Raw genomic sequence first — 25,912 nt, forward strand, 5'->3', positions numbered from 1 at the left:
AGTCTATCAGATAAGATATGCACCAGATGGAAAGTTGTACTAAGATCATCCTAGAATTTTTTCCAAAATACTGTACACATATTTAGGTCCCTCTCTTGAGGGTGAGGAGTGTGGTGTTTCTCCCCTAATCTGAATTCCAGAAATATAATGAGTTTTTAAATATAATTACTCCTAAATTGCAGATGGCAATCAGAAAAACCGTATTATTACTTATTGCTCTAGAAAGTATCACTACTTTTTAATTTCCAAAAAGATTTAGTAAATGATGCAAAGTTAGTGCAAATATTTTAGAATCTCTAAAGGAAAAAAACAGAAAAAAACAAACAGTTTTAAGTAATGTGTTCTGTATGGTTAACAAAAATTTAACTTTTTCAACTTAGAAAGTAATTTAAAAGTTTGTTTCTACACCACTCTTAATTGAAAATTTTTATTAAGATATTTACCTAATTATAAAATATTTAATTATGTATTGGCTTCTAAAAATGTCAGCTATATTTTTATAAAAAATGATCTATGAAACAAAAAAAAAACGCCCATTCAAAGGACACACAACTTACATTCTCCACTGACACTGTTAGGTCTGAAGAGAATAAACACTCATTGAAACTGCAGAGGGTTAATCAGAACAAGAAAATCAACCAGAATTCAAAAATACATATTCATGTTTCCAGTATTTAGAAATGAATTATCTTGGCTATTATATTAGTTTGTTAGGGTTGTCATAACAAAGAACAATAGAAATATATATTTTCACAATTTGGGGGGGGTGGGAATCAAGGTCTTGGCAGGATTTCCACCCCCCCTACCCCCCAGTGAGGTCCCTGGCTTTCAAAATGCTGTTTTCTTCCGTGTCTTACATGTTCTTACCTCTGGCATGTGTCTGTGGTAATTTCCTCTTGTTATAAGGACACTATAGCCATCCTGGATTAGTACCCTCCCTAATGAACTCATTTTAATTTTGTTTGGGTTTTTAAAAATTCTATCTCCAAATACAGTCACAGTCTGAAGTACTAAGGGAAAGACTTCAAAATATGAATGGGGGGGGGCGCCACAATTCAGCCCCTAAAGGTAACAACTCATTACAGAAAGCACATAAACACTTGGAAAGCCTAATCCTCTTAACTCCTTCTTATCCAACTGCTTGTTTATGCCAACTGCTTCCCAAAGAAGTTGAAAATAATAAGGGAAAAAATCCTTTGGGCCTGTATGCCTGAATAGTTGATAACATACCCTTTAGCAATGATTAGCTAACTAAACCATTCAATCCTTCAATCCTTGATGAAGACCATGAAATTAACTCAGTACTCAGAGTGTTGATGTGATGCTTAAATGAGTTAATGTATTTTAAGTATTTAGGACAGCGAGTGGTATACAGTAAGCATTACCTACATACATGTTAACTGTGACTCTAAACACTACATGAGCAAATCATTTAATCAGTATACATCTGTGTCACTTTGACTTTTCTCTAGCCTACCAGTTTACAAGAGAGAATAGTCTAGGAACACAAAATTCATGAGATTTCCCCTGAATTGGCTCAGTATCTACATTCCCATTACTTTACATATTTTTCCTTGCTGATATTTTAGCTATCCATCTGTTATCTTCCTTTCAATGTAGTGTTACAATGGTCAATAGCTTCATCTTCATTTCCTGGTATGTGACAGACTTACTATTCTCTCATTTTTTTAATATGAAGGACAATTCTTTAACTTGACAGATTAATTAATTAATTAATTTGGACTTGATTTCTACTAACTGAAATTTTCCTATGCTGAATTGGGGTGTCTTGACCCCTCTGAGAACTAAGGCTGTGAACAAAGAACCTCTTCAGGAAATTCTACTCATCCTTCAAGGCTCTAATACCCTAAACTAGAATTAGATTATTCCTACTCTTAGGTCCATGGCATTTTGTATACCCTTCCATTATAACACTTAGCACTGAACTGTATTCGGGTGTTTACAGGTTGTCATATCTGCTATAACATGAGCCTTTCATAAGACTTCAATCAGTTTATTTTTCTTAGCGAGAGAGAAGTGGCACATCTCTAAATGGCCTAAACCTTTTCCTCTGGCTTCAACACCAGTGCTCACAGAACTGTGATGATGAAATTGTTCTTTATTTGTGTTGTTGTAATGATAGCCTCTAGCCACATGTGGCTATTCCGCACTTGAACAATAACTAGTGAAAATGAGAAAGAGAGTTTGTAACTTTACTTAACTTTAATTAGTTTAAATAGTCACATGTGGTTAATGTCTCTGCATTGGACAATGTACTCTGGACAACCCAAATTTCCAAATTTCATTTCTAATTACTTTTACTTGCCTTAAGAAACTACAATAGTACTATATCTAAATTTGAGCTCATCACCTGAATTTACTAAGAAAATAAGGCGGGAAATTCATTACATTTGAATATACTATTAATTCACAAACAAGTCTATTTTTTATACAATAAAGTGCTATTAAAATGATTTGATTACAAGAACTCTGAAATCAAGCTTTAGCTGCAATTGACTATCTTGTCAACCTGTGAGCTGACTGATGTAACACACTTCAGCCTAAATCCAAATATAGATTAAGGTTTATAAATAAAGGAAAATTATCAAATTAATGACTATTTATTTATTTATTTATTGGTGTAGTGCTGGGATTGAACCTAGGGCTTCACGTATTCAAGTCATAGAACTTTACCACTGAGCCACATCATATCCCCACAGTCTTCAAAACTAATGAATTTGAACTTGTTTTTTAATATGAAGGCTAATGAACTTAAGAATATATGTTTGATGTCAATAATTAGACAAACAACTAAGATCAGTCAACCATCCACTCTCATTTAAGTCATTTTTGACAATGAGCTTACTGCATGTTAGGCACTCTTAAGGATTCAGGGATACAAAGATAAATTAGTAAGGGAGACAGTTATAATCAATTACAGTGTTAAGATAGAAGAGTACAGGGTATAATATGCAATAATTAGAAAACACCTGAGTCCCTTTTGTGTTGTTTAGGCTCATTTGTCTTTGTAATCATGTTTTAGAAATAAAGTCACTATGAGAGAAAATAAAATGTATTTTGAGTGGGATAATTCTGTGTTCAAATCCTACTCAGTTACTTATGATGTGCAATTACTAGGCAAATTATTTAAACTCTGTGAACTTTAGTATTCTTTCCTAAAATGGAAGTAGCAATATTTATGTGTTTCTGAAGGTTTAAGGAAACACTATATGTGTAACACCAGCACAGAGCCTGACACATACAGTATACTCTAAAATAGTATTAATATTTCTTTCCAAACCAATACAAATTAATTATCCAAACTTTGTGGAATAATCCATTTTCTGAAAATGGTAGAAAAATTATTTATTTTCTGATACTTACAAATATACAATGTGTGCATGTATATGTGTATACAAGTATGTACCTGCATACACTTACATATGTGTACATATACAAAGGATTTATATTCTTTCCTATTTCAGAATGGCTTATAAATACTTTTCCTTATTCATTTACTTAGCCTACTAAAAAAGGGTTATAACTGCACAAGAGTGCCACATATCTCACTGAACATGAATACACACACACACACACACATACATAAGTAAAATGAGGGTTGGCAACAATTAAATCTTTAGTTTATAAAGTCAGTTTTATCAGAAGGTCATTATTAAAATGTTCCCCTTTTAAATAAGAAGATATTAAAGGAAACTTACAAGATTGCACAATAACCATAATATTGGGTCAATTCAAATTGACCCAGGTGTCATTTGGGTCTGCAAGTTTTTTAACCATTCTAATACTACTCTTTGTTAACTGGCATTCAAAATAAGTGCAGGTATCAAGATTGCCCAGAGAATAATAAAAATATCATTACCTTAAAGCAGTGTTTTATTTTATTGTTAATAAAAGCATTTTTATACTCATTTATTTTGCCCATTTTAGGACTGAGTTTAAAATATTAATTCACTGTTCATACAAATTTTATCTGAACATTAACATGTACTCCTTTAACATGGAACATTTCCAGTTCAGTTTCACATGAATTGCCTACATTTGAAAATAAACTATCTTTAAAATAAAATTTATGCTTATGTTAATAACAGTTTACCTTAAATGCTGACAGTCTTCTCACAGAAGAATACATTTCTTACATAAATTTCATCAATATAATAAAAGCAATTAATTATGGCTGCTAACTTGCAAGTTTTTATATTGAGATTTAGAACTAAATGAGAAATACTGAGACTATCTAATATATGACAACATAATAGGACTGGATCAAAATAGTTATTGAGTAATTAAAAATAAGTTATTGAAGTTTCAAAAGTTTTATGACAAAGTTATATGAATGACAAATGCTGTTAGGTTATTTTGCATTTTTTCACAAATTATCTAAACAAAAGTATATACAGTGAAAGCCATTTCCGTCATATTAACAAGCTAAGATATAATTACTGAGAACACTTTTGAATAATTAGTGCCTGTAAAATACTGTTTATTTCAGGTGTCTTATAGCAATTTGTCATAGTTTTCCTTTTTTCCTAATATAGCTTTGAAAATCTTCACCTTTATAACTTCACAGAGTGTAACCAGACTGATCATTCTTAATAGATTCGTGAACTCTGAAATTCTATACTAAATTATAAAGATTTAAAATAGATTAGAAAAACAGCTGTTATAAAGATACCACAAATTTCAACCTAGAGATAAATGTTAAAATATAATTATCTTGGCTGGGCATGGTGAAGCACACCTATAATCCCCAGTGGCTTGGGAGGCTGAGGCAGGAGGATCATGAGTTCAAAACCAGACTCAGCGGGGCTGGGGATATAGCTTAGTTGGTAGAGTGCTTGCCTTGCAAGCACTAAGACACTGGGTTCAAATCCCCAGCACCGCAAAAACAAAACAAAACAACAACAAAAAAACCAGACTCAGCAACTTAACATGACCCTGTCTCTAAATATAAAAAGGGCTGGAGATATGGCTTAGTGGTTAAGTACCCCTGAGTTCAATCTCTGGTACAAAAAAAACAAAAAAGAAGGAAACACACACGTATATATAAAATTATTTTACAATAAATATAAGACACACGCTAAAACAACCTCATTTATACAAATAATTTACATGTTTAAAGTATTAGTGTTCCAATAGTTTTAACTACAAAGTTATTCTTAAGACTTAAAAAATTTAAACCACAGTATTTTCTAAAAATACAGTTAACTATGGATTTAGTAAAATTTTAGTGAAAACATTCCATAGTTTTAATAGTCTAAAATTGGCAAATTTGTGATTTTTATTCCCTAACAGAGCTTACATTAAAAAATATATCATGATCTTACTTATAAACACATAAGATTTAGATACAAATTATAAAATCTGATTGAAGTGCTAAATCATAAACATAGTAAAACCACTTCTAAAACCTTAATACTTTACTTACAGTTGCTTGCATCCTCTTTAATTTTCTCATTCAACTGCTGCTATCACAGTTACCAATGGCTGCTATAAGATTCAACGGTTTCTGCTCCAGATGTTCCAATTTGTTCTGATTCACTAAATAATGAGGTAATCTTCATTGGCAAGCTGGACTTCATATTACCTTTAGTCTAATAAGGTAACATTTAGAAACCATTTCGGTCGCATCTTATACCATTAGAGCTATCCAGTGAAAATGCATGTAAACGTAGGATGTTAAAGGAATAACCAATTATCAGTATACTCATCAATAGCAACCTCCAACCTCACTATCAAATTAGCCAATGTTCAGTAAGCTTCCTATTGTACAGGAATGTATCTGGTCACCATAGCAACTAAATCAACAAAGAGCTGTAGTAGCATCTGTTTCTGTATCATTCAATGTCAGTTAACAATTAAGAATTTGAGTATGCTGTTTCCAAATGTGTTCTGTTTTAAAGCTATATATCTAGTTATTTTATCTTTGCTCTCTGATTTTGGAGTATGTCAATATATTTATAGTTAACATATGCTATATGGAGCTATATATGTAAGGAAATAGTGCCTACTATTAAACACCATGTATCTAAGAATTATAATCTATTAATGCTTTAACTTTGAAACTGATTCCACAACTTTAATCCACTTATCGAAGTAAGATTGGTAACAATAAAAAATAACTAATTTATGGATCATTAATGATCACATTTAAATCATATGAACACATATCTAAAATGTAAATGAATTTTAAAAATACCTTTATTGAGACAATCTCAAAATCTTTATAGGATAAAAATCTTTACAGTTCTAGAGAGTACAATACAGTGGTTTTTTTAGCATACAGAGTTGTACATCTAACACCATAGTACATTTTAGAACACTTTCACTAACTCAAAAAGAGTTGGCTTCTTTCCTCTGGCTGGCTTCTTTCATTTAGTATAATGTTTTCCAGGTTCATCCAGGTTGTATATTGAAGTATTTCCTTGCCAGTTGATGGCTGAGTAATATTCCATTGTACAGGTACATCACATTTTGTTTATCCATTTGTCTATAAGTGGACTTTAGGAATGCTTTCACTTTTTGTCTATTTGAATGAAGTCGTATAACTTTTTTTTTTTTTTTTTTTTTGGCATGGGAATGTTTTTATTTCTCCTACAAGTGGAATTGCTGGGTCATATGGTAATTCTATGCTTAACAAAGGAACTGCAAGAATGTATGAGGGTTTTAATTTTCCACATCCTTGCCAGCATTATTGTGTATTTATTTATTTTTTACAGTACTGGGGATTGAACTTAGGGGTGCTCTACCACTGAGCTACATCCCCACTCCTTTCTATTTTTTGAGACAATTATCTCGCTAAATTTTCCAGGCTGATCTCAAACTTATGATCCTCCTGCCTCAACCTCCTGAATCTCTGGTATTACAGGTATGCACCACTACAAATGGCTTTCTCCTTTTTTATGCTGGTCACCCTACTGGGTGAGAAGGAGTATCACATTGTGGTTTTGATTTGCATTACCTGATGAGTAATGTTGCTAAGAATCTTTCCATTTGCTTATTGGATATATAAATAATTGAAAAACAACTTCTCAAATCCTTTGTCCACCTTTTAATTAGGTTGTCTTTTCATTTGAGTTGTGTTATTTATATATACTGAGTACAAGCCTATTATCAGATACATGGCTTGCAAACATTTTCTCCAATTTTTGGGGATTTTTCAGTTTCTTGATAGTGTCTTTTAACACAAAAAAACACTCAATTTTGAGGAAGTACACTGTATTTTCTTATTCTTTCCTTATGCTTTGGGTGTCTTAACTAGAAACCATTCTATAATTCAGAATCATGGAGATGAATACCTGTGTTTTAATTTTAGAGTCTTGAGTTTAGCTCTTATTTTAGGTTTTTGACTCATTTTTTTAGTTAATTTTGTATATGGGATGGTAAGGCTGACTTCATGTTTCTACATGTGAATAATGAGTTAAGTCAACTTCACTTGTTAAAAAGATTATTCTTTTCCCATTGCTTCAATTAGGCACTTTTGTCAAAAAAAAAAAATCAACTGACCATAAATGTAAAGCTTTTTTTTCTAAACCATGAATTCTATTCCAGTGATTTATGTCTATCCTATGCTAGTACCACAATGCTAGTTTTCCTTACTGTAAGTTTGTAGTTAAATTTTAAAACTGGGAAATGTTGAATTCTCCAACTGCTTCTTTCAAGGTTGTTCTTGTTACTCTGGATGCCTTGCATTTCCATATGAATTTTAGGCTCAACTTGTCAATTTCTGCAAAGAAATAAGCTGAGATTTGGGTGGGTAATATGCTGAGTATGTACACTTTAGAGAGTACTGCCATTTAACTTTAAGTCTTCAGATCTTTGATCATGGGATGTTTCTCCATTTCTTTCGTAATTTCTTCTAATGATGTTTTATAGATTTCAGAGTGTAAGTCTTGTACTTATTTTTTTAGATTTATTCCTATTTTATTCTTTTTGACTCTATTGTAAATGAAAATGTTTTCTTAATTTCATTTTCACACTGTTGTCAGTATTTGAAGATACAACTGATATTTTGAAATTGAACTTGTATCCCACGACCTTGCTGAATTTATTAGTTCTAATAGTCTTTAGTGGATTCTTTAGGATTTTCTTTTTATAAGATCAAGTTATCTTTAATAGAGTTTTATTCCTTTTCCAGTCTAGAGGTCTTTCATTTCTTTACTTATTTGCCATCTATAATTTCCAGTACAAATGTTGAAGAGAATGGGTGAGAGGACACCCATGTCTTGATCCTAATATAGGAGAAAAGCATTCCCCTTTTTCATAACTAAATATAATGTGTGTATTTGTGTGTGTGTGCATGTGCTTGTGCTTTGCAGATGCCTTTCATGAGGTTGAGGAAGTTTCTTCCTGCTCCTTATTTACTGAATATTTTTTCTTCTTTTTTCAAGTCAAATGATGTTGAGTTCAGTCAAACGTTTCCTCTGAGCAGCCTACTGAGATGACTGTGTGGTTTTTGTTCTTCTGCTATTATGTGGTAAAGTACAATGATTATTTTATGTATACTGAACCAATTTTGCATTCCTGCACTAGGTCCCACTTAGCTGAAGTGTATAATTATTTTACAAGTCACTGGATTTGGTTTGTTAGTATTTTGTTGAAGATTTTATGTTTATATTTACAAGGGACAATGATCTATAGTTTTCTTGTGATGGCTTTGCTGGTTTAGGTTTGTTAATTCTTCCTTAAATGTTTGGGAGAATTCACCAGAGAAGTCATTTGGGTCTGACTTTTCAATGTGGACAGTTTCTGGGTGAAATTCAATCTCTTTATTTGCTACAGCTATATTCAGATTTTTATATTTATTCTTTGGATTTAGATTTGGTTATTTCATGCCCTTCTAGATATTCATCCAGTTCATCTAGGTTATCTATTTGTTGACATTCAATGATTTGTACTATTTTCTAATAATCCCTTTTGTTTCTGGAAGATCTGTGGTGATGTCTCTCCTCTTCATTGCATTTAGTTTGCTCTTTTCTTTCTAGTTGCTCAAGGTGGAAGGCTGGATTATTGATCTGAGATTTTTTTTTTTAACACAGGCTTTTGCAGTTAGAAATTTTCCTTTAAGCAGTGTTTAAATGCAACTCATAGTTTTGTATTTTATATTTTTGTTTCCATTCATCTAAAAGTATCATCTAATTTCTCCTGTGATTTCTTCTTTGGCCAATTAGTTATTTATGAATATATAGTTTAATTTATATTATATGCAATTTCCCAAATCTTTGTGTGTAACTGAGTTCTAATTTCATGCCATTGTGTTTGGACATTGTATTATTTCTAGCTTTTAAAATTTACTGAGGTTGGTTTATTTTTGTGGCCCACTGTTATGGTTTGAATATGAGGTGTCCCTAGTATGTTTGAGACAAGGCAAGAATAGTCAAATGAAATGAATGGATTATGGGAGTCCTTAACCTCATCTTAATTAGGATTAATTCACTGATCTGGATTAACTGGGTGGTAAGTGTTGGCGAATAGGGTGCAGTTGAAGGTGGTAGATCAGTGGGGAGTTACTTTGGGATTTATATTTAGTTCCTGGTAAGCAGAACCCTACTTCCTATGCCATGTCCTAAACTGCTTTCCTCTGCCATGCCCTTCTGCCATGATGTTCTGCTTCATCTTGGGCCCAGAGCTATGGAGTCAGCCAACCATGAACTGAATTTCTGAAAACTGTGAACCCCACATAAACTTTCCTGCCTCTAATTATTCTTGTTTTTTTGGTCACAGCAAGGAAAAAGATAACTAAAACACCTAGCATAAAACTACCATGAATAATAATCCATGTGGATTTGAAAATATTATATATGTTCCTGTTGTTGGGTGATATGTTCTACAGATAGATGTCTGTTAGGTTTATAGTGTTTATACCTCCTACTTCCTTGCTGATCTTCTGCTTAGTTTTATTCATTATTGAAAGCAAAGTCTCCAGGTATACTGTTTAATTGTCTTATTTCTTCCTTCAAATCTCTCAATTATCACTTCAGGTATTTGGGGAGATCTTTTATTAGGTAGACTGGCTTTTTATCATAATAAAATCAATAATGCCTCTGGTAATGTTTTTTGACTTAAACGTGTACTTCTTTGATCTCAGTACAGCTTCCTTAATATAGAGACCTTCATTTCTAGTTTGGTTTTAGTTAGGATGGTATATTTTTCCATGCACATATTTTTTCATCCTTTAATTTCAATCAGTTTGTATCTTTGACTTAAAAGTATATACTTTGTGAAAAGTACATAGTTGGATCATGAATTTTTACCTCATGCCAATAACTGTATTTTCACTCATATACTTAATATACCCATAGTTGATTGATTAATTAATTACTGATAAAGTAGGATTTACATCTGCCATGTTCCTATTTGCTTTTTATATATATTATGTCTTTTTTGTTCCTCAATTCCTGTTACTGACTTTTTTTGTATGTATACTAAACATTTCCTAATGTTCTAATTAGAATTCTGTTGCTTCTTTAACTATATTCTTTTATTTTCTTATTAGATACCTTGATTACAATTAACTTCTTAAATTTATAACGATGTTGTATCTATCAGTGCCAAATGTTTGTAAAACTTACTCTACAGCTGTCCCTTTCCCATCCTTTGTGCTATTATTAATCTAATACTAACTATATCTTTATATATTGTAAGTCAATCAACAGTTTTGTAATTTATTGCTTTCTGAAAATTTCTCTTAAATTAGAAATATTAAAACATATATATCTGTCTAGTTACTTTTACTGATACCCTATTCTTCATATGGATTCAGTTATTGTCTTATGATCAGTCCTAGTAAATCCAAGGAGACAATATTGAAAAAGCATTCATTAACCACCACTATAAGCTAGGTGCTGCCATTTTTAAATTACTTTATTAGTATCAACTGAACTATTATTTACTTAGAACCAAATGTTTTCAAATTTTGAATTTAAGCTCAATTTCCTTTCTTATTCAAAGTGACTGAGACTAGGGATCAGAAGATCTAGATTCTGGTCTTGATGTTGCCATTCAGTGTGTAACCTAGGACAAGGTAATTAGCTGTGAAGTTTAGTTTTTCTATCTGTAAAAATATAAGTTAGACTATTTTTCTGTATTCCTTTTCAGTTTTGAAATTCTGTAATTTTATACTCATTCCCTCTCTTAAAGAAAGAAAGAAAGAAAGAAAGAAAGAAAGAAAGAAAGAAAGACCAGTCCCTCCTTTGTTTCCATTACCACAGCTGGAATCCTCTGAAAGATCTACATTACTTTGAAGGGAGATCAGTAGAGGAAAGGGACCCAAGGGGAGGGAGGAAGAGAGGGGAAGGACAAATACTGAGGAATGATATTGGCCAAATTATATTGTTATATTGTGTGCATGCATTAATATGTAACAATGAATTCCACCATTATGTATATTAAAATGCACCAAAAAATATGGGGAAAAAATCTGCATTACTTTATGTGAGAGTGGACAGTGAAGTCAATCAATTCTTCTGATAGATTTGAGAACAGATTTCATTCCATTTCATTTAATGATGTAGTTACCCATTAGCCAGAATTTTTTTTTTTTTTTTTTTTTTTTTTTTTGTGGTGCTGGGGATCGAACCCAGGGCCTTGTGCTTGCAAGGCAAGCACTCTACCGACTGAGCTATCTCCCCAGCTCCCAGAATAATTTTTTTTATAAAGAATTAAATTAAATACATATTGAACAAATGCAGAGTAAATTAACTAAGGATATTTTAATCTGTAGATACAATAAACAACCTCAACTATTCAGAGGGTTGTCACATAAGGGATGAAAAACTTATTTAGTACTCCTACGAAGGGCACAACTTGAACCAAGGGATAAAGAAAAGCAACCAATAGGCTGCAGGAAGTTGTACAAAGTGTATCATTTTGTAATAGCATCTTTCCACACATAATACATTCCACACTATCATTCTTTGGAAAGGTGATACTAGAATTTAAAATTTCACATGAACATCTTAAGTTGTATTTTCACACAAGCCCTTTACTGCCAGCAATGGATGCACTCACATTTTGTGATAAATCTAAAATTAACAAACTGACATACTAAGGAAATGATCTAATTATTCCTCAGCTATATTTCTGCATTCTACATTAAGACTCGGGAGGTGGGGAAAAAATACAGCATATTCACCAGAGTGTAATTTACAATCTCAGCAATTCAGATAGTGCCCCTAAGGGCAATCATCCTCAAACTCCAAATGGATCATCATGACTATCAATCAATGGTACAGAGTATGGTATATGCTGCAGTAGGGGTGACAAATGATAACCAATGTTCTACAAGAAGCAGGGGAGCTTATTTTATGAGTCACTACAGAAATAAACTAACCACATAATATTGATGGCTCCAATCGAATTATATTACAAAATGAGAATTGTTTAAGGACAAAATATATACCATATATTTTATACATGTATTTCACATACTTAGTAAGGAATGTTGAGTTATTTAAACTCCAATAAACAAAAATAAAAAATTTTCATTTCCATAATGGTCAGTATACACAATTCTGAATGGATCTTCAACTCACAATTAACCAATTTTTAAGGAAAGCCATGTAATTGGGCCATCGGGCTAACTGCTATTTATTGGAGATTGGTGGAGCGGGGGCAGGTTCTGATAAGGGAATAAACCTATTAAAGGAAACATCTAGGTTGACAACTGGCTTTATGGAAAGAGTGCTTTTTGTGATGGAGTTGGACTTGCCATCCTTGCTATAATGTACCTTTCACTGCCACTTCTACACAAGTCCAACAAAGGTTGCAAAAATCACTGTTATTGAGGTACCAGGGCCAATGCTTGTCTCCTTGTTGCATCTTTAAGTGCTACTATTGTTGGCTGTGTGGTTTTTTTCAAGTATAATCAAGTATTAAGTACTTTAGGTGTTTACTTGCTTATGGTATTATGTGTGGTAGGGAGTATGCACATACACAATTATAAATTTTTAGGAACAGAAATTATCTTATACTTAATGTATTCTTTGTTCAACTTAACTTAGCAGTAGTTACTTTAGTAAGTGTTTATGAAATTGAATCGTATTTCAGTTCCTAAAAAACGATTGAGAATCATGACAGCTAACCAATTTAAAATCTGATGATTTATGGCTTGCCACACAGTCCTAATTCCTACCTATCTACGGGAAGCAGTCACAGGAAGATATTTAGGAGACAATTTAAAATACTGAAGAAAACAGTAGTGGCAATAAAATATTTTTTCTAATCGTATTTTGTGGCAAAGAAAAAAATGGAAAAAACATGAGCTACTATTATTTAAAATAATAATTATTAAACAACAAGGCATCAGTGTGAATGGATTGGCTAATTTTGGATTCATCCAAACCAAATATTTTAAAAACTAACACATGGAGAAGCTCCTCCTCATATCCCTCACAAAAACAAAAACAGAAAATAAAACTTAGAAAATGTTCTTACTCATTATTATTCAAATTTATTTTCATTTACACAGTAAGTACATGAATAGTCTCTCTAAAATTCCAATAAAACAAACATTTACCATAATAGCTAAATGAAAAGGACTGACAATTCTAAATGTTGGTTTGGCTACAGATCAACTGCCAACAATATAGTGCTGAGGGGAGTATAAACTGGTATAATTTCTTCGGGAAATTACCTAGAGATGGGCAGTGGAGATTTTGGAGGAATAAGAAGAAATACTTTTGGTGTTTGAGGGAATCTGAAAAGGAACTCAAGTGATTTTTAGGTGTTCTGGAAAAAGTAGAGATAATAAAATAAAAGCCAGCTCTCATTCAAATAAACATATTTCCTATGATCCCTGCATTCCACTATCAGCTGTATGCCCAAAAGAAATGCATGCACATGTATAACCAAAGTCAATTGCGATAATGTTCTTGAAGCATTATTTGTGACAGCCCCAAACCGAAAATAACCCAAATTTTTATCAACAATAGAATGACTAAAGAAATTAGGACATATTCATTTAATGGAATATTAAAAGCAGCAAATACTATGCTATAGGTAGTAACATGTGTGAATCCCATACATGCAATGCTGACCAAAAAAGGTACACACACAAAATAATATTCTGTAATTTTATTTACATAAAATTAAAAACAAAACTAATCTTTAGTTTGAAGTGGAAGAAGGAAAGTTTTCTGCATCAAGAGTTTTCTGTAATGTATATGTACATTTGAAATTTCATGCTTTTTCCTTTTTTCAATTGCTAGGGCTTTTAAAAACTGAATAGAGTAATAAATTAACAAGAAAAAATGTTAAAAGGACAAAAGGGAATATGGATCAATTGTAAACCTTTCTGAGATCAGTCCCTGTTATAATTTCTTATATGCCTCCTGTTATGTGTTTTTATGTGTCTACATGCCTTTTATTTTCAAAATGTGATTTGAAAAAAAATCACAGAAATGCAGAATTTTAGGAATCTGAATATTGAGTTTTTATGTGATGGTAAAAAGATATACAACAGTGTTTTGAACATACAATCATTATAGTTTATCAATGAAAAGGGAATGAAAAGAATTGAAAAGAACTCAACTTCCATTTCTCTAACATCTGTACCATTTTTCATAAAAAAATCATATTTATATTTTTATTTTACTAGGGGCACTCTTGTGCTGAGCTATATCTTCAGACCTTTTTATTTTTGTCTTGCTAAGTTGCTTGGACCTTGCTAAATTGCTGAGGCTGGCCCTGAACTTGCAATCCTCCTGTCTCAGTCTCCTGAGCTGCTAATATTACAGGCCTGGGCCACCACACCCAGCTAAAAGCACCTTACCTTATATATAGTTCATGTAAGAACGCAAAAACTCATGGGAAATATCATTTTTGTAAGATTTCTTCTTTTCATTTACAATTTATTATAAAAAGCTTATAATCAACTTATTTTATAGAATTTTCAGCTCTTTATAGATAATTTTTAGTTGAATGCATGTATTCAGTATTGCTTTCAAGTTATTTTTTATTTCTTCCACACATTATGTTGAACTACATTTCTTGTAAGTTGATAATTTCCATAAGACTCCAGGGTACAGGAGTTGATGAACAATAGAGTCACTTAAAAAGAGAGTTAGGAAATATTTAAAGTATAGGAGTTAACAGAATATCAATGCTTTTGTTGATCAATCCAAAAATCTATCAAAATTTCAGGACCATAGTTCATTTAAGATGTTTCTTTAGAGTCTGATGATTCTTTCCTAAGTCTTGAAAAATATTTTATTAAAATGCTATTAAACACATAATCTTATCATACTAGCTTGAATTACATGAAAACATTTCACTGTTAACAATTTAAATGAAATAATTTATCAATCAAGCACTTAATTAGCTAATTTTTATTTTCTTTGAAATATTTAACAATGAACAAATTAAAAGATATTGTCCCAGTCATTCCATAAGAATACTAATATTATTTTGTTCCCAGTATAAAATTAAATTCTAATTTATACTCTTTGGAACTTTGTTCCCCTTTGGACACCTTAAAATTTATACCCAAATTGTATGTCTAATTTTCTTATTATCTAGAACAAGAATTAGCATAACATTTTATACAGAGATAGTATTTGAACATATGTGAAATTAATATTTTTTGGATCAGCATATCTGAATCTTTATTATAAAGTTATTTTTAAAAATATGTACTTATTTAAAAACAACAACACAATAAAGGGCTGGGGAGGTAAAGCGGTAGAGTGCTTGCCTAGCATGTATGAGACCCTGGGCTCAATCCCCAATATCAGTACCAAAAAAAAAAAAAAAAAAAAAGCAGATTATTATATCTTTTCATAGGTTTTAATGTCGAAGGAAAGTTAATAAATAAAACTACAATTTTGAAGTATTTGATCTTCCCATGAAACACCACAGGAAGTGCCATGGCACAGGCAAAACAAACTAATGGAAAAGAGAAGACTGGTTTAATATTTAAATTCTAGTTTTTCAAGGTTTTTAAGAGTGAGAAAGTTAGCAAACGGTTATTTTATTTGCCAGGCAAAACTACTGTGGTGAGAAGAAATAAATTTGGGCTGTGAAATCTACAACTGAGAGTTTGGATTAGAATTTGGGGGCACAAAATTTTTATCACAAAGTTGTGAGTTACTGTCTTTTAGAGCCCCAATAATCTCACCCTTAAGGATTATAGCTTGGTATGAAGGTATCAGGTTTTTAAAATGCATATTTTTACAAATTATAACTTACTTAAAAATTAAAACTGACCACTTTTAAAAGTTATTTTATCTGATTTTTCATTATTAGTGGAAGTTTTCCTTCTCTCAATTAAAGCAAACATAGCTTTCATGGAGAGGACCAATATCATCAGGCAAAAGCAAATCTGAGAAAGGAATCATTTAAGATTTGTTTTAGGTAGTATATTGAAGCACCTTTACTTTTCCTTGCTCTGCTTTTTTCATTTCTGCTTGACAGAAAGGTTGAATATTTTGATATCTAAACTCTGGAATATAAAAGAGCTTATTATTACCAATGAATATTTTGGGGACAATTCTCAATCAAGTGTCCAACCAAAGAGACTATTCTACATAAAAACTTATCACATATCAACAAAAATGATACAGGTCCCAAGGTAGGGAAATTCAGTGACTTGTGAAATGGTCTGAAATTCTGAAGTAAAGATCTGAGTCAGAAAACATACCTTCTTTTTATAATTATTCATCCAGCAGTCTTTGAATGGTTTTATTCTATATATGCAGTCACGTATTTATATAAGGTGGGAACTGATTATATTGCAGACATTGGTAAATAATAACCACTTTGTATTCCAAAGTTTAGATGTCAATAAATAAACTAAAATGACACTAGAAAAATGTTATATTCTGTAACTTCAATCTCAAAAAACCAAAGGCCAAATGTTTTCTCTGATATGCGGATGCTAATTCACAATAAGGGAGGAAGCAAGGGAAGAAAAAAGTTACTTTGGATTCGGCAGTGAAGGGAAGGGAGGGAAGTAGCGGTAGGAAGGGTGGTAGAATGAATCTGATATGATTACCCTATTTGCATATATGACTATACGACTAGTTTAATTCTACATCATGTATAACCAAAGAATGAGAAAATTATACTCCATTTGTGTATAATGCATCAAAATCATTCTACTGTTATGTATAACTAATTAGAACAAATAAAAAAGAACAAAAACAAAACCTACTTTGTGATCATTCTGCATTTTTATTCTATAAAAACCCCATTTGGATGATGTCCCAGGGAATGGTAGAGTATGAACCTCCAAATATCTACTGTTACCATAATGGCAGTGAGAACACAGGTAAAATGGTCAAAAATCAACTTTTCAGAACTGTGGAAATTAATCAAAGGCTTGCAACAACAGCTGAATCTTTGTATGAATGGTGAGCATTGTACCATTTTAATTTGCTACATTTCCTTTTCCCTCTACCTAGCTTCCTGGTAACCTTGAAAACTAATAGTCTCAAAATCAGAGTAGCAGTGAAAATCAGCAGATCACCAGCCACTGGAGTAGACAGAATGGTTTGGAGCTCCATAAATTTCCTTTCCAAGAACTGTCATTATCTGACCTATCCCAGAGTTCTTTGGAAATTCCCAGTAGCAGGGTTTGTCTATCCAACTGGATTCAGAACTCCCTTATTGCAAACAGCTGTACCCTTGTGAGTCTGTCTAAAATAATCCTGGCAGTTCATTAACATCATAGTTGCCTGAGGTGATACCAACAAATGGGAAAATAAGTGGCTGACCAAAAACCTTGAAAAGGAAAAGCTGGGAAGTAAGATGTCCATAGGCAGCTTTGAACATGTCCAACATGTTCAAGGCAAGGTACAGTTTCATTTTGGCATCACAGGGCTACTTGTGCTATTCGGGTGCTATATCAGAAATTATGAACACTTCTCCCACCCTGCCATTCTCAGTACCAATAATCTCATTCACACCTATGGCTTTGTTATCCTTAGTATTCTGATAATTTCTACATCTCTGGCTTAAATAATGTATTTTTCAAGAAATCTAAACTCTATTTGTGCAGCAATTAAGACCATATTACATGATTAGGGAATCTTTCACTTAGCTTTGAATCCTGGTTTTTGCCTTTCAGAAGCTCTATTACTTGATTAACCTAGTAACTGAACATTCCTCTAATTCTTAGTTTTATAAAGTGAAAACATTCGAGCTAGTTCTTAGGATACTATGATATTTAAATGTAAAGGCCCTGACTGTATCTGGTACATGGTAAGAACTCAAATGGTATCTATTATTTTTATTATCTTTTAAATTATATCCCCAAATACCTCAAAATCAAATGAAGTTCTTATATTCCCTTCAAATCTCAAACATGCTGTTACTTCCATTATCTTAATTATAGAACTCAATTTTTACCAAATATTTGTTGCCTCTTCCTAAAGTAAGATTTTCCTTAGCCCACCGATGGCAGGTTTGTGGTAAATGCAGTGAATGGAGGTCAGAATATTGTTCACCATGACACCAGCAACACCTACACAGAGGCCAAATATCAAATGAAGGTTATACGGGCTTAGCCACACTAATTTTTGGAGGACATGCAATATGAATGATAAGCCTTTGAGATTTAGGCTGTCTGTTGCCATAAAAATAATCTTGCAGCCAGGCAGGGTGGTGCATACCTGTAAGCCAAGTGGCTTAGAAGGCTGAGGCAGGAGGATCCAAAGTTCAAAGCCAGCCTCAGCAAATTAGCAAGGCCCTGAACAACATCAAGACCCTGTCTCAAAATACAAAGTAAAAAGGGCTGGGATAATGGTCAGTGCTTAAGTGCCCCTGGCTTTAATCCTGGTATCAGACCAAAACAAAACAAAAACCCATAACAACAACAAGATTATCTTGCTTCTCATGACTGATAAGATTTATCTTAGTGAATGGTCTTGTTATCTACCTGAACTTTCAAAGAAAATACCTGGCGAAATTTTTATTGTCTCAAGCTTTGTTCTATGAATTGTTTATTAATTATAGCTCTGTAATATTTCTCAAATTGTACATTATTAACAAGACCATAACTCAGGTTTTGAAAACTTACTATGATACTTTCTTTCCCCAGCTTTGTGCTCTTTAAACATTTCAATCTGCCTGGGAAAGACTCCACAACCGCCCCCCGCAATAGCTCTTTTTTTTTTTTTTCTTTTGGTACCAGAGATTGAACTCATGGGTGCTTAACCACTTAACCATTGAGCCACATCCCCAGTCCTTTATTGTATTTTATTTAGAGACAGGGTCTCACTGAGTTGGGCCTTGCTAAATTGCTCAGAGTGGCTTTGAACTCCCAATCCTCCTGCCTCGGCTTCCTGAGTTGCTGAAATTACAGGCATGTACCACCTCACCTGGTGACATAAATAATCTTAAACAGCCAACTATAACAAAATTAATTTGATCCCAAGAGGTAGAATAGAAATCATCCCACATAGTATAATATTCCCAAGAAAGTAAATACAAGAGGTGAAATATCTGTTGTTCTGAATTTCAAAAAATAAAAAAAAAATTTTTTTAGCTGTTGATGGACCTTTATTTATTTATATGTGGTGATGAGAATGGAACCCAGTGCCTCATACATGCTAGGCAAGCACTTTACCACTGCGTTACAACCCCAGCCCATTCTGAATTTTTAACATTAGTCTTATGCATGACACTTTTCTCTATTTGTAACTGTTTTTCAGTTTAATCCAGCATCAACCACATGTTGTGTCTCCACAGGCAAACTTTAACTTGGCATATTTTTGAGTTAAAATAAAGGAATGTCAACTGTCAAGTTTACTGTATTTCTACCTCTAATTGTCATTTATCTTTGTTTAGTTTCTTTTATACATTCTACATGGCTATTGGTACATGCTTTCAGATTTATAGTTTTGTATGCATCCTTCATAATTATCTTTCTAGTTTTCTGTCTACTGCTCACTATTTCTATTGATTTAAATCCGCATATTGATAGTTTCTTTAGTTTTTAAAACATTTGAGGGCTTCAATTGGATCCAGCAAACATTTACTGAACTCCTTAAGACTTATTTCACACTCATAGCTACAGCTACTCTAAGATACTATTTCCTTTTTTTTAGAGAGTAAACATACAGGGAGAAGTTAAAATTTTTTGGCTTAGGTCACCTGAATCAAATCTATCAACTAAATCCAGTGCTCTTTCCATTCACCTTTAGCTCTTTCCTGCTAATTACAACACAAGGATTTTCTCTGCTTCCTGAAATCTGTTTTTTTGTTTTGTTTTACTCTACCCAAAATCTTATCTTCTAGAACTTCTGGTCCCACTTAATCCTTTAAATCTTACTTCAGCAGATTCTTCCATTCCCAGATCCTACACCACTACAGCTACATGATGCCCAAGGTGCCCTCAAATTTTCAAGAAAATTCTGCCAACAGATTATCTTTTTGAAAGAAATGAGAGAAAGAAGTCTTGAAAGCACTGTGGTGTTTCAGCCTGGTGTACTTTCTCCTTAACAGAATATACAACATAGCAATCACATCAATGTATTGTAACTTGCTGCTTAATAGATGTGGTTTTTTTTTTTTCTTTTTAAATTATTTTTAGCTGTAGATGGATACAATATCTCTATTTTTTTATGTGGCGCCGAGTATGGAAACCAGTGCCTCACACATGCCAGGCAAGTGTTCTATCACTGAGCCACAACCCCAGCCCTTAGATGTGTTTTTCAATACAGAAGACAATCAACAACTTGAAACCAGTGACTGTGCCTGAAGCAAAAAGTGATAACAGAAAACACTCCAAGAGTTTCATAAAAGTAAATCAGTATCAGCCACACATATTATTTTTGTGTGGGAAAAAAAAAAAAAATCTTAACAGACTTAAATTGACCATGAAAAGCAAGTCAGGGAAATGAAATTGCTGCTAGAAACTGAGCACATGTAAAAATTAAAACCAGGACAAGATGCTTTTTTTTCATGCTTATATAAAACAAACATTTAGAATTCAAGCCAACCACTAATGATTTTTTAATAGCAGTTAAGATAGTAGCCCCTAATTTTGTCAGAAAATTTTAACTGTCTGTATAGATATAAAACTATGACTAAAAAAAAAAAAAAAAAAAAAAAAGCTTCCCAAGGCGGCAGTATCAGTAACAGGAATACAAACTTTCTATGATCTTGTTCAAGTGTTAGTCTTTCTGAAACTCATTTTCTTCAATTTGCAAAAATAAGGACAGGTATACACACCTACCTCAGAGGATGGCTGAAAGAATTAAAATTCACATGATATCTGTTATATAATAAGTACCCAAACTATTCCTTTTCCTCCTCATTATCATTTGTAATATCCTTAGTCTTTGTTTCTTCACCTATCATTAAAATACCTAGCATATAAGGTAGTTGTGAAAATTAAGCACATTGCCTAAAGGTACTTATGAAAATCCATCATTCCCATCCCCTTAAGACACTGGGGAAATGAGTCAGTGCAACCACAGAGAAAAGCCCTGTGTTGGGAAAACATATTAGCTTTTTAGGAACTGAGTATTTGCTTTTGGAAGGTGGGGTCTGGTGATGGGCAGATATGGGAAGAAAAAGAAGATAAATTTTATTATTTTATTATGTAGGGGGTGATTTAATTGTATCATTATGTCATAACTTCATAATGAATTGAAGGAAGGACTTATAATAATCATTAAGGTACAAGGATTAGTAAATTGTTTATCTGAAGGAAAACAAAAATAAACTTGGTGGCAACTTAAATATACACATGAGAAATCTGACCATTAATTAGTGAAACACTTCAGAAGCAACTTCAGAAAGTCTCATTATTTTACCATCTTAAAAATGAATCAATATTTTGAATTAGAGTTCAAAACATGAATTAGCAGAAACCAATTACTGTAAAGTTTAATTCTGTGTTAAATGTTGCACTTTTATGGAAGAAGTAGATGTGTACTAGCCATAAGGAAATAAACACTTCAGTTTCCTTACCTGTTGTGTTCCATCTGCACTTACAATAGGGGCAGATAGAAGAGAAATATCACTACTTAAAATCTGAGTTGTATCCAGTAGTGGTGGATGTTCTGCCATTATCAATAAGACATTAATATGCTGGATAGCCCTCCAACTCTGAAAAACAAAAAATATACAGTCATCTTAAAATACAATACATTCAAGATATGTCTCATTCTTTAGTATAAAGGGATATTATTATTATTTTTTGTACTGGGGTTGAACTCAGGGTCACTTAACCACTGAGCCTCATCCTCAACCCTTTTTTATATTTTATTTAGAGACAGGGTCTCTCTGAGTTGCTTAGTGCCTCACTAAATTGCTAAGGTTGGCTTCGAACTCACAATCCTCCTGCTTCAGCCGCCCTAACTGCTGGGATTATAGACATATGCCACTGTACCCAGAAAGGTTTTATTACTCTTGATGTCTACTTTATAATAAATCTAATCATTTCAGTGATGAAAGTACATACATTTAGAAATCTTTATAGACACAATATGACTCATATAAAAAGAAAACATGTGTCACAGGCAATATTAGTCTACTATATATAACGCCCACCAATAAAACAATAGTAAATTACATTTCAAGATGAGCAAATTGAAAACTGGGCACAATCATAAATAATAAACAATTCCATTGAATATATTCTGAAAGGCAAAAATAAACATTTTGGGGTGTCTATAGTATTCTATCATTCAGTGATAAGGGTCACCATATTTCATTTTTATGAGAATGAATTCATGTTATTAAATCTTCAACTTTTGCAGAAACTTTTACACAAATTGATTTAACTTGAAAATAATTTTCCATTTAGATATATAAAAACTGCTCTAAGACTTTTAAAAAATTAAATACTGGTATCTATTTGAAGATTTCATACTTAAAACCACTGTATGGAACATTTTATATTTCTTAACTGTCTCATAAAAATACATGTCACTTAACCATAGTGTTTATTTATGCATACCTGTGTGTATATATGTCTCTGTGTGTATTATGAGCAAATTAACTTCTGGCATAATCTGCATTGCTAAATTACTTCAAGTCCAGTAAAAATGCTGTATTTTAAATTTTGTCAAATTTCTTTGTGAAATATTTGAAGAATTGTGAGATAGGAAAGAGTCAACGTATTACTTTCCCTCTTGCATGTCACATAATGTGGTGTAAGAAGAAACACCCAGGAAGTTAACATATTTTTGTAAGTAATTCAGCTTTCCTTTTTTTTTTTTCCCATTTCTTTTTTTGGGGGGGGGCAGTTCTGGGGATTGAATTCAGGGGCACTTGACCACTGAGCTACATCCCCAGCCCTATTTTGTATTTTACTTAAGAGACAGGGTTTGAGTTGCTCAACACCTCGCTTTTTGCTGAGCCTGGCTTTGAACTTGCGATCCTCCTGCCTCAGTCTCCTGAGTGGCTATGCCTGGCTCCGTTTCTTTTATTGGTACATTATAGATGTACATAATAGTAGAATTCATTGTTACATATTTGTACATGCACACAATAATATATTTTGGCCAATATCATTCATAATTCCATGTTCTTTGTCTTTTTTTTTTTTTTTTTTTTTTTGGCAAGTGTGTTGCTGGGGAATATATATTTTTTTTCCTAATTAAGAGTGTCTCACTACGTTATCCAGTCTGGCCTCAGACTCCTAGCCTCATGTAATCCTACTTCAGTCTTCTAAATAGCTGGACTACAGGCATGTGCCACCATATCTTGCTCATTGTTCTAATACTTATTAAAAATTTTAAAAATCCATTTTTAAATTTTATCATTGTATTATATTTGTAATATTCCATATGTTTAACTAAGACTGCAGGCCATTATTGTTATTTATATTTTACAATGTAATATTGAGAACAGAACCATAGTTGGGTTTTAAGAGCTGGACTACAAGTTTTACACACAGAAATATAGATTTCTTCTGATTCTTCAAGTTAATTCTAAGAACAGTAAGTGCTATGAAAGCCTGAATATGAAGCCACATGCTATGCTAATTTAATATTACCATTCTACTTAGGGTATTATCCTTAATTTTATTCTTTTAAAAACTACAAGACACCAAAGTTTCATTTATAAACTTTTTGTTGTTGTTGACCATTACACTCCATGTAAAGTAGTTGGTTTTATTTAAGCTTAAAAATTGGAAACTTCAGCCCTGCAACTTATGTGCAGCATTTAATAACCTAGAAATTCCTTTCATTCTTTGTGTAGAGAACAGTATCAGCCTCTTCTTTCAATCCATTTCTTCTAATTTTGTTAGTACTCACTTTCTACATTTTCATTTTATCTTGTAACCATGGGCAGTCTTTTGGTTTTAGTTATGCATGTTTTATTCTTTATAATGTACTATTTAATATACGGGGAAAAAAGTATAGGAATGATTTAATAGTGTTTTGTGAATATCCATGGGATAAATACCCCACCCAAACTAAAAGTGAAGTTAAAAGTAAAATACTTTATGCTCTAACTCATAATGTAGAACATATACTGGTTTAAAAGATGATCTAAAATTTATGAATTTTTAACAACTTTGTATACAATTAAAGATGGCTCTAGCATATCTATATATCAACAATAAACTATAGTGTAGTAAAAAAACTAATATTTGGGAATCTGGGTGAAGAAAACCTGGATATCTTTGTACTATATTCTTGCAAATTTTCTCTAAGTTTGAAATTTTAGTGCTAAATTAAACATTATTTTAAAAATAACTATGCCAGATAGATTACAGATCTTAATGTAAAGGGTAAAAACATACTTATAAAAGATAACACAGAATATCTTTTTAACCATGGGACAGAAAAAGATTTCTTATGGGATATGTGTTTCTTAAGTTGCAAAGAAAAAGATAATATATTTGAACTACATGTAAGTATCTTTAAGAGAATGAAATGTAAACCAGACTGAGAGATGATAATGACAAACACATTTAATTAACAAAGAACACATTTATAGGCTTTCTACAAATTGATTAAAAAGAAAATAGAAAAATAACAACAGATTTGAATATGCTCTTCATAAAAGTAGAAATTCCAGTGGCCAATAAACATGAAAGTATTGTCATTAATTAGTAGGAAAACACTAATTAAAAATCATAATGTCATTATGCATCTAATATTAAAATGATAAAAATGAAAAAGACCAACAATATCAAATGGCAGTAAAGGTATGGGATAACTGCAAACCTACCAAGGGTTAGAAATGAAAACTCAAGAAATCACTTTGGAAAATTTTATATTATCTACTGAAGGTGAACAAATGCATACTCTGTGAACCAGATATGATTCAGCTATTTTTTTATTACTCTATTTTTCATTACTTGTTGGTATTAATCTCTCACTGTGCCTAGTTTATAATTTAAGCTTTATCACAGGTAAGTATATATAGGAATAAACATAGTGTATACAGGGTAAATCTTTTTTTTTTTTTTTTTTTTTTTTGTGGTGCTGGGTATTGAACCCAGGGCCTTGTGCTTGCAAGGCAAGCACTTTACCAACTGAGTTACATCTCCAGCTGATTCGGCTATTAGACTCCTAGTGTATACTAAAAAAAAATGCATGCACATGTGGACCAAATGACAAGCATAATAAGGTACACATGAGCATGATTTGTTAATAGCATAAAAGCATATGCAACCTAAATGTCCCTTAAAAATCAACTGTGGCTGATTTATTCCATGGACTACATACAACAATAAAAATTAACAAACTGGTGACACAGGGAATAACATGGATACATTTCACAAATAAAATGCAAGTGAAAAATATGCACAGAATAATATATACTACACAACTTTAAGGCTCAAAAAACAAGATCAGGACAGTGGTTGTCTTTGGGAAGGAAGAAAGAATGAGGACAGGAGAGAGGCATGATGGCAGTTTCTGTGGTGATGGTACTATTCTGTCTTGATCTGGAGACTGTTATATGGTCATTACCACTGAATTATTAACTG

At 32.3% G+C, this 25,912-nt stretch overlaps 1 protein-coding gene across 2 annotated transcripts in view; it reads right to left on the reverse strand.

Annotated features, from left to right (window-relative positions):
• Fndc3a (fibronectin type III domain containing 3A) overlaps positions 1-25,912 on the reverse strand; it is a 174,516-nt gene that overhangs the window by 117,751 nt on the left and 30,853 nt on the right. For both annotated transcript variants that reach the window (XM_047552169.1, XM_047552170.1), the window contains exon 2: positions 21,934-22,071. In XM_047552169.1, the coding sequence (XP_047408125.1) occupies positions 21,934-22,032 (99 nt within the window). In that variant the 5' untranslated portion in view covers positions 22,033-22,071. The remainder of the gene's footprint in view (positions 1-21,933; positions 22,072-25,912) is intronic.

Source organism: Sciurus carolinensis, chromosome 5 (genome assembly GCF_902686445.1).
Source record: "Sciurus carolinensis chromosome 5, mSciCar1.2, whole genome shotgun sequence".
Lineage (NCBI taxonomy): Eukaryota > Metazoa > Chordata > Mammalia > Rodentia > Sciuridae > Sciurus > Sciurus carolinensis.